This window comes from Oryx dammah, unplaced genomic scaffold (genome assembly GCF_014754425.2).
Source record: "Oryx dammah isolate SB20612 unplaced genomic scaffold, SCBI_Odam_1.1 HiC_scaffold_14, whole genome shotgun sequence".
Taxonomy (NCBI): domain Eukaryota; kingdom Metazoa; phylum Chordata; class Mammalia; order Artiodactyla; family Bovidae; genus Oryx; species Oryx dammah.
In genome coordinates this window covers 48,385,414-48,399,668 of record NW_024070198.1, presented here as the reverse complement: position 1 = coordinate 48,399,668, position 14,255 = coordinate 48,385,414, and the positions used below count along the sequence as shown (strand labels likewise).

At 56.1% G+C, this 14,255-nt stretch overlaps 1 protein-coding gene across 1 annotated transcript; it reads left to right on the top strand.

Annotated features, from left to right (window-relative positions):
• Positions 1–3,007: 3,007 nt before the first annotated feature.
• Positions 3,008–12,916, top strand: LOC120873654 (putative GPI-anchored protein pfl2). The gene is made up of 5 exons (XM_040254453.1): positions 3,008–4,262; positions 4,365–4,586; positions 11,550–11,721; positions 11,840–11,965; positions 12,794–12,916. The coding sequence occupies exons 1-5, from the start codon at positions 3,895–3,897 to the stop codon at positions 12,914–12,916; spliced, it is 1,011 nt and encodes a 336-aa protein (XP_040110387.1). The 5' UTR covers positions 3,008–3,894.
• Positions 12,917–14,255: the final 1,339 nt, after the last annotated feature.

Here is a 14,255-nt window from a genome sequence, read left to right as displayed (position 1 = left end):
CCCAGCCTCCTCCTGCCTGTTGGAGTTTAGAGGCAGAGGGATGCTGAAGGGAGGAGACCTAAAAACACCACCCACAGCGCTGACCGCAGGCCAGCAGCGCCCACGTGGTAACACCCAGTCCAGGAGGCTGGGGGCAGTCACGGAAATCATGGGTTATCTGGGTCTATTCTGGCCACTGAAACGAAACACCCCAGCCTGGGTGACCTACGTCATTCGGCTGCTCAGTCGTGTCCGACTGTGACCCTGTGGACTGCAGCATGCCAGGCTTCCCTGTCCTTCAGCATCTCGGGGGCTGATCCTGTTCTCTGGGCCGCTGTCCTCTCCAAGGCTCCACCCACATGAACTCTCACCTCCTCACACCATTACACCAGGGTGTGTAGTGTGAATCTGGGGACCCCACGCTGGGGCAGGGCCAGGCCCTTGCTCTCCCACCCTGCCCACACTCCAGCCCCTTGGTGACACAGACTTTCTCCCCACACAAGCACCCCTGCACATCGGGCACCCCTGAGCTCTTGAGGTGATTGCACCCGCTTCAGTCCACACCTCTCAGCCCCACTGATCTGCCTGCCCCGAGAACACAGTGGGCAGCAGGCCACCCAGCTCACATCCTCCTGAGGCTCAGACATAGGCAGAGAGGTCATGGGAGGTAGAACCAGCCACTAACGCAATCCACTTTGCAGATGGCTGTTTATCCTCCTGAATCCCTGAAGGGGGTGGTATCACCTCCACCTCACCACAGAGGCACTTGAGTCTCAGATGATGAATCTCTTTTCCCACAGTTGTTCCATCGCTGAGGGGTGAGACCCTCATCACCAGCACAAGCAAATTCACAGCCCCTGCTTAGAGTGAGCCCTCAAGTTCACAAAGCCACACCTCCTCTGGCTCAAACCTGGGCAGCACTGCAGGTGAAAGCTTTGGAAAAGGCAAAATCATTTCCACCAGAGCGTTCTCTTGTCAGGGGGGCAATCAAGCGCTCACTCGATCAGGTCGGGGGTCACCCTCACCTCCTGCGTTATTACTTGGGACAGTATTTGCTCAGTTACTCTCTGCGGTTCCTCCTTTGCTCTCTTAGAAGAGTCTGGGCATCATCTCCCGAAAGAAAAACCTCCACGGGAGCCCCAAGATAACGCCACCTTCCGGGTTAAACAGTCACTGGAAAGAAAGGCATCTGGAGAGACAGGCTTCCCTTCAATTCCCCAAGCAGACTTGGCTGGTGAGTCCTTTAGAAAACAGCCTGATGAGGTGGAGCTTGAACTCCCCACCTGCCTGGGAGCCGGTATAAAAATGAGGAATGATCGTAATCCTGTGCCGCTCAACTCCATTTTAATTGAAAATTATGTCAAAGATCCCTGCCTATCAGGACCTCGCCTGTCTCCATCCTCTCAGAGTGCGTGGATTTATGCGCCGCTCTTATGAAAAGTTCTGCTATTTCCCATAAATATGCACAGGCTTCTGTTTGAACAATAAATATTACAAAGATCATAAGGAAATTAAAGTGGAGCTTGAAGACAGCTGTCCTCTGACGATACACCACACATGAATCACGTCCTCAGGAACGTCTCTCCCCAGCCATCAGGCTTCCTGTATAAATATTTCCTCTCTTCGGTTCTAAATGGCAGAGGAGAGCCCGGCCTAATGGATTTACAGTTTATCAGTGAGTTTCAGGGAAGGTGGAGACGGATGGCTTCTCCCCAATCTAGAATTTATTTAGAAACAATCGAACACTTTCAACTTCGCAGTCTGTTAGTTTTGGTAAACAGGCGTGCTGGCTCCAATTCCTTTGTTCTTAAAGAAGAGCGGATTACCTACACCAGCTGAGGACCTGTGTTCCTGTGGATAAAGTCATCAGAAAGTATTTGCAGAGGCGTTTTTAAGGCACAGATGTTGATCTTATTTCTTAAGCATTCAATTTCTCCCTTGAGCACTGGGACAAGTCTAAAGATGGAGGTGTGCATAAAGTCAGGTTTAGAGCATAAATTAAATGGCTCTAACACAGACGCGTGACTAGAGGATGGATGACGACCTTGACTGATAAAATGCCCAGTACCCTGGACGCCCTGTGCCCCTGCCTGCGCAGCTCTGACATTGACCGTGCGACCAGCGTCAAGGCTGCCGGGAGCAGGTGCCCTCAGCTGAGTTCCATGTCTCACAGGTGGAGGGTCTGGACCGTCAGCCCCACAAGCAGAGACGCCCCACTACTGCGCCATTTCAGTATCTACAGGCATCCTGGTGCACAGGAGATGCCCAGTAAATCCCAGTCAAATCACAACAATTAAACATGCCCACGAAGTTCAGTGTTTGTCTAACCTGATGGAATCAAAAGCTGGAAGCATTGAGAGTCACTCCAAACCTCTTAAGGCCAGGAGCCACCTCGGGCTCCAAACTGGGTGCTTTGAGTCCCTTGTCAATAGACCCAAGACTGCCCAGGTCTCCATCTCGGTGTCTCCTGGGGTCACTCCAGGCTCGGGCAGGGAGCCCCAAGGAGAGGCCCTCGAGGATAGAATGTTCAGGAAGTGCAGGACGAGAGTGGGATCACACACGCTGGATGACTGGACCCCGAATCCCCCAGGTAGACCCCCAATAGCGTCTGCTCTCCCTGCCTCTGTCTGCATGTCCTGACCCCTGGGCAGCAGCGGCTGCTTCCCCGAACCCTGGAGGGACCCACCTGGAGCCTCTCCAGCCAAAGTTTCAGATGTCCCCCCGACCCCGCACCCTGGAGGCTGAGAAGGGCCTGGCTGACAGGTGGGCCAGGGGCCCGGCTCCAGCTGCCCGCCAAGTGGCCACTCAGAGGACAGACAGAACAGCCGGGATCACCACCGGTGTGAGCGGAGGGGCGGGTCTCCAGGGGCGGAGGAGTGTGGTGGGCGGGCGGGGTCACTCCAGGCAGTATCACAGGCTGACTTCAGCTGGACTCCTGGGCCAGCACCACTGCCCCCAATAGCCTCCTGGGCCAAGAGAACCCTCTCTCATAGGTGCCCACGACTGCCCACTGCACCTTCTCCCACCAGGGGACACCAGCCCTTAGATGTCTGAGACCCACCTGTGAAGGCAGACACTGTCCTCTCCCCAAAGACACCTCCACCCTCCCTGTCCCGGGGCCAGCTGACTCTGATGTTTCCAACAGCAATGAGCACCATGGCTTGTTGTGGAAGAGACTTCGTTCCACACCTTGCCATGACTTTAAAGAAGAACCGGTCAGGAAGCCGCGGACCCTGGGAGGATCAGTGGAGAGATGACGTGCGGCACTCCCCAGTTAGCAGCGGTGGCCATTCTCATGGCCCAGTTCACTGACGGCCTGAGGGCAGGCTGTCTTGTCATTTCCCCCCAGGCCACGCCCCCTCTGCTGCATGAAGACACCCCCAGCCAGCAGGGGAGAGGGGCTAAGAGCTGGCATCCTGAAGCTGCTCACCAGCCCCCCCAGGCCCATCCCTGCTCCTGCCCCCAGCAGAGGGCAGGGCACCCCTGGCCAGCCGGGAGCAGCAGTGCTGGCCCCCTTGGGCCCGGGTCACAGTCGGAGAGCACTGGAGACCCCTCCCCTCTGGGAAGCCCCCCTGCCCCGCCTTCTACAGGGATGGCGAGTGAGGAAGGCTGGGTCCAGCCCCCAGGGAGACTCCTGGGTCAGCTTGGGCCCCCAGGACTTGGGGAAGCCCTCTGCACCTTCCCCCAAAGAGACCTGCCACTGAGCCTGGGCAGCACCCGAGCCCGTGGGGCCTGCAGGGAGGCGACGGGATCGAGTCCTTCCATGCACCTTGGGGGCAGCCGGGCCCTCTCTCCCAGGACACCACTCTGTCTCCTCAGCCGTGCCTCTCCTCCACCTGACAACCGGTGCCACAGTTCATAGAGGCAGATTCTAGAGTTCAAGGGGTTGAGTGACTCTGAGTCACAGTTTTGCTGATGAATAGAGCTGGGCTTCAAGCTCTTACTCCAAAACCCATGTCTCTGATGAGAAGAGGGCACATAACTGACATGGAACATTGTGTGAGGCTAACGTGTGCAAGGTGTTCACGTGATACATTCAGATATTGCAAAACGACTGCCACCCGGGCCTCCACATGGGCCTCCACCGTGGCCTCCACCCTGACCTCCATCCTGACCCTGACCTCCACCCTGGCCTCCACCCTGACCTCCACCATGACCTCCACCCTGGCCTCCACTCTGGCCTCCACCCTGACCTCCACCCTGGCCTCCACCCTGACCTCCATCCTGACCCTGACCTCCACTCTGACCTCCACCCTGGGCTGGACCCTGACCTCCACCCTGACCTCCATCCTGACCTTCACCCTGACCTTCACCCTCTCCTCCACCCTGACCTCCACCCTGACCTCCACCCTGACCTTCACCCCCTCCTCCACCCTGACCTCCACCCTCTCCTCCACCCTGGCCTCCACCCTGATCTCCACCCTGACCCTGACCTCCACTCTGACCTCCATCCTGACCCTGACCTCCACCCTGACCCTGACCTCCACCCTGGCCTCCACCCTGGCCTCCACCCTGACCTTCACCCTGGCCTCCACCCTGACCTTCACCCCCTCCTCCACCCTGACCTCCACCCTCTCCTCCACCCTGACCTCCACCCTGACCTCCACGCTGGCCTTCACTGACATACAATCACATCACATATCTAACATTTCCTTTTGTGCTGAAAGCATTTGAGTTCCACTCTCTCATCAGTTTCCAAGTGTCTAATACAATGTTATTAACCACAGTCGCCGCTCTACCCTGGCTCCCAGAACCGCTGGCTCTGACACTGGCGGTCTGTACCCTCTGACCGACACTCCACACCCCAGCCCAGCCCAGCCGCCACCACTCCGCTCTCTGCTTCTATGAATTTGGCTTTTTAGATTCTACACGTAAGTGAGGCCGTATAGTGTTTGTCTTTCTTGTCTGTCTTATTTCTGTAAGTGATTCTTGGTCCAACCTTGCTCTTCACCTGCAGGTCAAGTCAGCCCGCAAGCCCTCATAGGGGAGGAGAAAATATATTTTCTTCAACCCTCCTAGATTCTCGGCCGAGGTCTTGCAGACCCAATTGACAGAAGGCAGGTCAACCAGAGAAAACAACCAGAAGCACTTTAGCAGTTGCCTCACGCATTCACTCAGAGCACCCAGCGATGAGTAACTGAAAGGGTGGCTGAGACTCGGGCTTTCCCAGCAGCTTCGTGGAGAGCAGCACCTTGCAGAGAAGCAACACGACAGAGGAGAAAACTTGAAGCTTTTGAAAGCACCCGGTAATCCCAGGGAGGCCACCACGTGGGGAATGAAGGGCAGAGCAGGGCTGGGTGACTGTGTGGACCCTCTCGGGGCCGCTGGGCCCCCTGGTACTGGAGCACTCAGGCTGGGGCACCGTCACAAGGGTGTCTGCACTCTCCTCCAGGCCCTTGGGATGGGGTGCAGAGAGCTCCCCACATGTCTGCTGCTGTTCAGCTGTCTGCCGTTCAAATACACCAACGGCACAACTGGGGCGTTCTGCCCTGCACCCCTTCCCCTGGAAGGAAGTGACTTGGGCCCCGGGATGCAGGCAGGGCAGGACAGCCACTCTCTCTTTCAAGTGAGAAACCAGGGCAGGCGGAGGGGGTCACGTGACGGGCATTTAAAATTCTCTATAAAAATACAGCCACCTTTCACAAACTCCCTCCATCACACCTTGCTACCCTGAAGCGCAGTCTGGGTTGTGGCAATGTCTCTGTGGGAATGTTTGGCTTCTCCCAGCAGTGACAACATAAATGCTGCTGGATTCATGTCTTTCAAGAGAATATCACTTAAAAATAAATCTTTTTTTTTTTTTAAAGAATATGATCAGTGGGGAGAAAAAAAGAAGAAACAACCGTGGTGAAGTTAGTTGCCCTGAGAATAAAGTTTGCAAGTGTCTATTTAAAGCCTCAAGTGTAGCTTCAGATGGTTATTTAGTTGGAAAAAAAAAATCCAAAGTCCCTTCCGGTGAAACGCCTTTTTTGTTGCAGCCGCTGTGGGTGAGCCCCTCTTCCGAGTCAGCTCAGCAGAAGAGAGCAGTTAGCGATCGATTGCATTGATGCTCGCAGAGCAGCAGGTAGTAATACCCCTCCATTTGTACCTCCTGCTTAAATAATTGTTTGCACCTTAAAGAGGGATTTTCTTTCCACACATTAGGGAGATGCCAACAGCCCATGCAGTGCCCTGTCTGAGGTCTGGCTCTGCGACGGGCTTCCTGCAAAGTCACCGGGAACATTCCTGCTCCAGAGCGAGGCCACAACTGTGTGGGTAGAGCTGACAACACCAGCAATCTATCAGTCAGGTCAGTAACTCAGTCATATCCGACTCTTTGCAACCCCTTGGACTGCAGCACACCAGGCCTCCCAACTCCCGGAGCTTGCTCAAACTCATGTCTATCGAGCAGGTGATGCCATCCAACCATCATATCTTTTTGCCGTTACAAACTGTTCATGGGGCTCTCAAGGCAAGAACGCTGAAGTGGTTTGCCATTCCCTTCTCCAGTGGACCACGTGTTGTCAGAGCTCTCCACCATGACCCGTCCGTCTTGGGTGGCCCTACATGGCATGGCTCGTAGTTTCATTGAGTCAAGAAAGTGAAATCTGTTAATGTATTAAAAAGAAGAAGAAGAAGAAGAGATCTCTACCGGGTTGGTACTTGATGCCACTTTCTCCTCTGTGTTTATTCTAATTCCAGTGTCAACAAATAGAGAAAACCAAGCACACGTTCATAATCATATTTGAAAAGAAAAGCAAACCCCTCCCTTTGCTCTGATGGTCAGGAGGGTTGGCTGCCCTGAGCGGGGCTCCCAGATTTCAGAACCAGAGAAGAGGTGGCAACAAGAGTGACCTAGGGGCTTCCACGTTCACAGCTGAGGGGGACACGCCGCGTGCCAGGCTCTGCCCCAGCCTCCTCGAGCCCCACAGCAGCTCCACGAGGCACTCACAGGCAGGGTCCCCTTTCAGGAAGGAAGACAGCCGGAGAGAGTGTCCATAACTGACCAGAGGCCACCTGCCACTGAGCGTGGCCGCGGCACTGACCCGGGATCTCAGTCCACGCAGACCGGCCAGAGCTCCTCCACGGGGTCCCCTGTCTGTCTCAGCACGTGGAGCGAGCTTCCATGTGTACCTGTGCGGGCTCATTTTAGATCAGTTGGAAACGCCTGCTTTACAGGTTAAAATACTCACCTGTGTTATTGGAGCTGAACTTGTATCTTGTAGGGAGAGAACGATGCATCCTAGTTTCCTAGGAATCAATGCGTCCTCTGACCTTAAATTCAGGCCGGTCCGCCACGCAGTGCTGCCCTCGGGTCTGGTCCTCCTGAGGCCAGCCCCCTCATCCCGAGGAGAAACGCCTGCCACGTGCATGACGACTTCCTGAGGGCAGGGCAGAGGGGGGCCCATCCACACATCAGGTTTAAATCCGGGCACTGCGGGGCACTGCACTAATGCACCTTCTTTTTTCTGGGGTGACAGGTGACTGGGCTTCTCTCAGAGTGTGTGTGTGGCTTGGTCAGCGTGGGCTCAGCCAGCCAGCCTCTCATCATGCACCCAGCTCTCAAAAGGTGCCGTTGACTCCGCGGTGTTGCTTTCCACGGTTTCAGTCACCCGTGATCAGATGAGGGGTCCAAAAATATGAGATGGAAAGTTCCAGAAATAAGCAATTCATCTGTTTTACATTGACTGCTGCTCTAAGAGGATGGGATCTTGGGCTGGCTAGCTGTGTCCTGTCCGGGAACTACCTCATCATTAACTTTTATCTTTTTTTTGTGCATGTTGAAATGATCATTTTGATATATTGGGTGAAATGAAGTATATTACCGAAATGGTTTTAAAAGTGCCGCTGACACAGGATTTCAGGGCAGCAGTACTAATCTGGACCACATGGAGCAGTGGGTACAGGATGTTGTGCGCTTGTCAAAGGTCGCAAGTCCGCACAGCACCAGGAGGGAACCCTGACGCGAACTGCCAAAGTCAAAAGTGGTAGCTGCTCCGTCGTGTCCGACTCTTTGCGACCCCATGCGCTGCAGGCAAGGACGCTGGGGTGGGCTGCCATGCCCTTCTCCAGGGCATCTTCCCGACCCCCGGGTGGAACCCAGGTCTCCCGCGTTGCAGGCGGCTTCTTTACCGCCAGAGCAGCCCCTGATGGAAGCTATGTGCTGTAGTGAAGCTAGCCTGTCAGAGTCCGTCATCAGTGTCACAACCAGGACACACTAATCCAAGGTGTTACCAAGAGGTGAAGCTGTTGGGGAGGGGCATGGAGCTGTATCTATTAATACTACCTGCTCATTTACCTGTGAATCTAAAACCGTACTTAAAACAGAGGCTTACTTATTAAAATATAAATTAAAACAAATAGTTTTTAAAACTCCAGCCTGGACTCGGGGTGCGGATGGACCCGCCGGGCAGGGGAGCTGCCCACTCAGCCAGGTGCCCCCCCAGACTTGCAGGCACTTTGGAATGATCGTTCTTTTCTGTTCCCCTGGGGCCCCCGGAGGCCAGATCAGCTGGAGAGTGAAACAGAAAGTCCCTGTGGGGCCAGGCTGCAGCTGCCTGAGTGGGGACACGCCGAGTCTGAGACGAACCCGAGAGCGGACGCCCCACTTGCTGACAGGTCTGACCCCGAGGGCCAGTCAGGGACTGTCGGGGCAGAGATGGTCTCTTCGGGGAAGGTTGTCTTTTCCAGGCATGTGAGCACAAGCTCAATGCCTTTCAGCGTTGCTCTGCCGGCTGCAGACAGCCACCACTATCTCTTTAGAAGGTGTGCCCGCCATTCCAATCACTCTTGCCTTGTAGATGGAGCCCGGGATTAAGCTCAGGAGAAGCGACCGAGGATGCTGAGGTTGCAGCGAGGAGCAGAGGCTCAGGGCGGCTGACGTGCGGCGGGTGAAGCAAGCTGGACCCTGTGGTCCTCCCGTGCCCCCCAGGTCCCCCACTGGCCTGTTGACTGTGGAAGACTTTAGCCAAAGAATAAGGTTAATCAGAGGACTGGGGACATGCAGAAGCAAAGGAAAGCAGTCAAACAGGATGAAACAATCACAGCTTAGTCGTTAAGCAAAGTCAAGGACTTTAGTTCCTCCTCGAGGGCCGTGGATAATATTCTGAGCCGCATGCTGTGAGCTGCCTTGTAGAGACTGAGGAAGTTAACAATGTGAGGACCAGACTGCAGCTGCCACAGCTCTGAGAATTGGCCTCGGGAAATGGGAACAAACTGACCTGGGCCTGAAGGTTCTCTGTGCTTCAAACAATGAAGATGACCCGGGAAGACCCCTGATGACCGACTGCAAGATGACCCCCAGAGTCTGTGCTGTTTATTCAAGTATAGCCCCTCTCTCTGCCTGTATAAGCTCTTCCCCCCAGTTGTCAGGCCAGGAAGAGGGCTGGGGCCAGGGAGTGGCCTCTGGACATGAGTCTGCCCTCCCCTCTGGAACAAAGCAAGCTTTCCTTTCCACCACTCTTGCCTCTCAAGTGTCTGCTTTCTGGGATTATTTGTAAAATAATAGTAATTTCGCAAATAATCCCAGAAATCTGTCTGCTTTCCAGCAGCCAGACCCCACTTCCGGGAACAGCAGCCCCGCCTTCCAGGAGCACTGCCACATCAATGAGTTGTCAGATTCCCTGCATCTCAGTGCAAACAAGGTAACAACGACACAAGGAGGTGATGGGTGCCGACGACTCCGAGCATCCGCAGAGCAGTAATTACACGATCAACTATCCATGTCAGGAGCTGCAACGCTGACAAGAAAAAAGTAACGGAGGCTTTGTTTTGACATTGTTTTTCAGTGTTCACAGTTACCAGGATGGAAACCACAACCAACCATGACCTAAATAGCAAGCAACTGGGGGCAGATAAGCAGCTGTGAAAGTGTCAATAACGCAGTTCACACAGGTGGGCGGCGGGGGCTGGACAGGCCAGGGGAAATGACCACCAGGGCGGCCCAGCACACGTGGTGGCTTCTGCTCTATCTTAAGGAAAAGCATGATGCTTTTTCCACTCCTATAAACAAAGCAAGACAAACGCCTACTGCTCTGCAGGGTTTGTAGCAGGTTACAATGCTTCCTGGGAGAAAAAGTTAAGAGAGAACGGGATTCTGACCCCGGGGGGCAAGCCGGGTCCACAGATGACGGGCCAACTCGACCTCTCGTCTCATTCTCCTTCACAGCTGAGAGGAAACCTAGGCCCCTGGGGCTCAGGGTCCTGTGACCTTGACTCTGCCTCAAGGCGTTGGCCACTGGGGCCAGGGGGACGCTCTGGCCCACGCAGCCTCTCCAGGGAGACATCCCGGCTTCCTCCTCTTTCAAGAACCCGACAGTCCTCTTCCTCCAGGCCCGGGGACATCTAGGGTGGGTCCTAGCTTGTTTGAACCAGGACTCTCCCTGCCCATGTGAGTGCCCGTGCTGGCGTGGTCTGATTAGGAGAGCAGAACCACGTCACCCCAGGCGTCCGCGTCCAGAGAGGGTCGCACGGCCATGGAACAGCCCGTGGTGAAGAAGGAGACACAGGGGATCTCACCCAAAGCCACGGTGCCTCCCTGGTCCCCGCCTCGAGTCCCCAGATGCAGCCCCTGCCAGATCAGAGTGGGCGGCCCACAGACCGTCCAGACCCTCCCAGGGACGCCCGCCTGCCTCTGCCCTGGCCAGCAGCACACACCCCTGCTTGCAGCTGTGAGGTAGTAACAGCTTCTCCTTCTGTCCACCCTCGATTATCACCTGGACACTAGAAGCTGGAGGTCCCAAGGAGTTAGACTCCGGACGCCTCCCCCAGGAAGGCACAAGGGAGACTGTGGGGTCGGGCAGGAGCAGGGCGGTGACCCTACCGCCTGGATGGCAGGCAGAGAAACGTACCTGAGAGCAAGGGCGAGGGGGAAAGCCAGTCGCCGTGGAGGTTTTGAGGCCTGACCTTGATCCTGGAGGCGGATTAACCTTGACCAGGAAGGACGAGGGAAGCACAGAGAGCCTGTGGGCTCCAAAACCCTCCAGTGAGCAAACCTCTGAAGTCCACTTTTCCCTAATAGGCGAATTTTGCTAACAGTTTTCAAAACCAGATTAATACGGGAAGGCTGTACAGAGAAACCTGCTGGGAGGGGAAATCCAGGCCAAAGACCTGGGAGCACTTAAAAATGGCCCGAGCCCAGGAGCGCTGAGGCACAGCCGGAGCGCAGACGATGGCACGCTGCCGCTTAAATATTTCATGGGAGGCTTTATCCTATTGGAGAGAGATCAATGGATTCTGCAGAGTCAGCGGCACTCATGGCCCTCTGCACCTGCACTTCAGAGGTGGGCAGGGTCTCCGCAGATCCGTCCCTGGGACTCCGGCCAGCGGCCTCCACGGCGAGCAGCTGGTGCCTAGAAAAGGGTCTGCTGAGAAGGCTAACTCAGAGCAGAGCTGGCCAGGCCAGCTCCCTGTCCTAGCTCTGATTTTGCACAAATGTTCCGTTTTGGACCTCACAGGCTCCTCCCTTTGGGGGTAAACACAACCTGCCAGAAGGCCCACGTTCTGCATCTGAAAATAGATTTTCCAGAAACTGTGTATCAATGAGGTCAGCACAGCACTCATGCGCCGAGTTTAGACCGTGATCCCGACAGGGCAGCCTGGGAACCCATCCGTGGGGAAGGCCTCCTGAGTGTCCCTGTGGGCGGGCCCCCGGCGGGCACGCTGGGCCGCCAGAGGTCCCGTGTCACGTCACGAGCCCAGGTGTGTGCTCCACCCACAGAGAACGTGCAGCACACAGATGAGCTGCTGTCCCTGCAGGCGTACGTTTAGCAGGAGGGCGGCTGAGGAGCCTCTCAGACAAACAACAGAGCTGGCGGCGGGCAGCCGTCCTGTGTCTGAACAAGCTGACACCCCCTTGGGACCAACTTGTTGTCGTCTCCAGGTCCCTCTGTGCGAGGGCTTGCTGCCCGGGGCAGGGCAGGGGGCCTCCAAACCCCAGGGCCTGCCTTGCTGCCGGGAGCCCCCTCAACTGGACCATGTCTTTAGCGATGGCCACACCCGTGACAAAGTGAGGAAATAATGGCCCAGCCAATGGTGTCCGCCCAGGTGAACTCTGATGGGCCCCGGGTCGACTGAAGGCACTCCCAGTCAGCATCTTGTGGGGACCCAGTCTCAGAGCCAGCTTCCTGGAGGCCCACCCCCCCCTCCTATTTGCCAGCAGCCTGCCCCCTCCCCCTAATTCTCTGCCTTGCTGTAGAGTTTGTTTCACTCTGACTTCCTCTGTAGCTCAGGTGGTGTAGAATCCATCTGCAATGCAGGAGACCCAGGTTCGATTCCTGGGTCGGGAAGATCCCCTGGAGAAGGAAATGGCAACCCACTCCAGTATTCTTGCCTGGAGAATGCCACGACAGAGGAGCCTGGCAGGTTATAGTCCAGGGGATGGCACGAGTCAGACAGAACTTAGCGACTAAACCACCACCAGCTACCCACAAGGGTCTGACCTCCCCCGATCCTGTCCCCGGGAGCCCTGTCTGCCCTGGGCCTGTGCCCCATCCTACTTCTCCTCATTCGCCCTGCACCGCCGTGACCCCCTCATTTACATAAGGTGCCCCCGCCCCGCCTTGGCATCCACGCAGAGGCTCTGGGTCCCTGCCATCCGGCTGACCTGTGCCCTGGGCAGTCTCTGCTCCCTGGTGGGCCACGGCCTCTGGGGCAGCCCTGTTCTGCAGGACACACTTCTGGGCTTCACACGTCCCGTCTCAGCAAGATGCTTACCAGGGTCTTCCAGCCCCGACCTCTCCCCCGAGTCACCAGACGCTGTCACCTGGCGGCTCCCATGGCCCCAGCCCCTTCGGGTAGCAGAGACCCTGTTGTGACAAGTCCTCTGCTCCCTCAGCGAGGGCGCCTGCCCTGCGCCAAGCACGGCATCTACATGGAGGAGGTCTGCACGGAAACCAGCAGGTCTCGGGAATTCTACACTTGGAAACAGGACGCGAACCAGGAACTCCTATCTGTTTAGAAATCAGCTAATTTCTGCTGATGACATTCCAGACGCCACCACGCTTCAGAGATGGAGAGACTCGGACGGGACCACCTGCCCGCATCAGCTTGGCTGCCTGGAACACAGCCCGACCTGGACGGGTGTTTGTTCTGAAAACAGTCCCAGACACGGTGACCCTGCAGACCGTGTGTATATAGTCCTGAAGGTTCCCTGAAGCTGGCACAGGCCCTACTTGGAGCTCTGCCACCCGATCTGGGGTGACAGAAGGGGCTGTTATTCTTGCTGTTCATTCACTCAGTCATGTCTGACCCTGTGACCCTGTGGACTGCAGCCCGCCAGGCTCCTCTGTCTGTGGGGATTCTCCAGGCAAGAATACTGGAGTGGGTTCCCATCCCCTCCTCCAGGGGACCTTCCCGACCCAGGGATCAATGCGCGTCTGTTGCGTCTCCTGTATTGTCAGGCGGGTTCTTTACCAGCTGGGCCACCAGGGAAGCCCCATCTGAGGAAGGTCAAGTGCTAATCTAGAACCAATGTGATCTAATTGCGTGAATGGTCTTCATACATCTTAGGAAACATCTTGAGAGAGACACACCGTATTCTACATCTCTGCACGTGATGGATCATGCAAGTGGCCTGGTCCAGCTCCTGACTAATTCATCACCATCATTTATTTACAAAGAAAAATGATACTCGATTCGTTCGGCCGATTTTCAGGCGCCGTTTCGGTTGGTAAACGGAACCCCCCAGCGTGCGGGCGGAGGGTCTAGGGAGGTGCCCTGAGTGGGAGACGCACGCAGCCTTTCTCTCCCTGAATTCCTTGATTCTAGAGAAAACAAGTGTTGGTTTGATCTGGTCCGTTTTGAAAAGTCTTCGTGCTGTAATGACACTTGCATATCTGCTTTCAAAAGAAACACCCCCCTTCCGCAGTGCTTTCATCCCGCTTCTGAGCGCCCTCTGCTTGCTCTCTCTTCAGAAAGGCTTTTCATTTTCCTTGTTGTCGCCTTGAGAATCCAAAGAGGAGGACGGGCGGTTGGGAGGCGCTGGGGACAGACCTGGGAGGACAGTGAGGAGCACCCGGAGATTCCGGGAGGTGTGGGGGTGAGCGGTGCCCTCTGGGGCCTTGGGGCCTGAGGATGTCCAGCAGGAAGCCCCTTGCTCACGCTCGTCGCTCGTCCTGTCCTCCTCGTGAGCTCTTCAGCCAGGTGGGGTCTGTCCCCTCTGGGGCTTTGTGGCTCCTCTGCTTCACCAAAGCTGCCCAGCTGCTGGGGCCTGGCCCCCAGCACTCAACCCCCCTAAGGCCCTAGAGTGAGACCCTGCAAGGAAGGCCCAGAGGCGTCCATGTGCCAGGCGAGCCCCG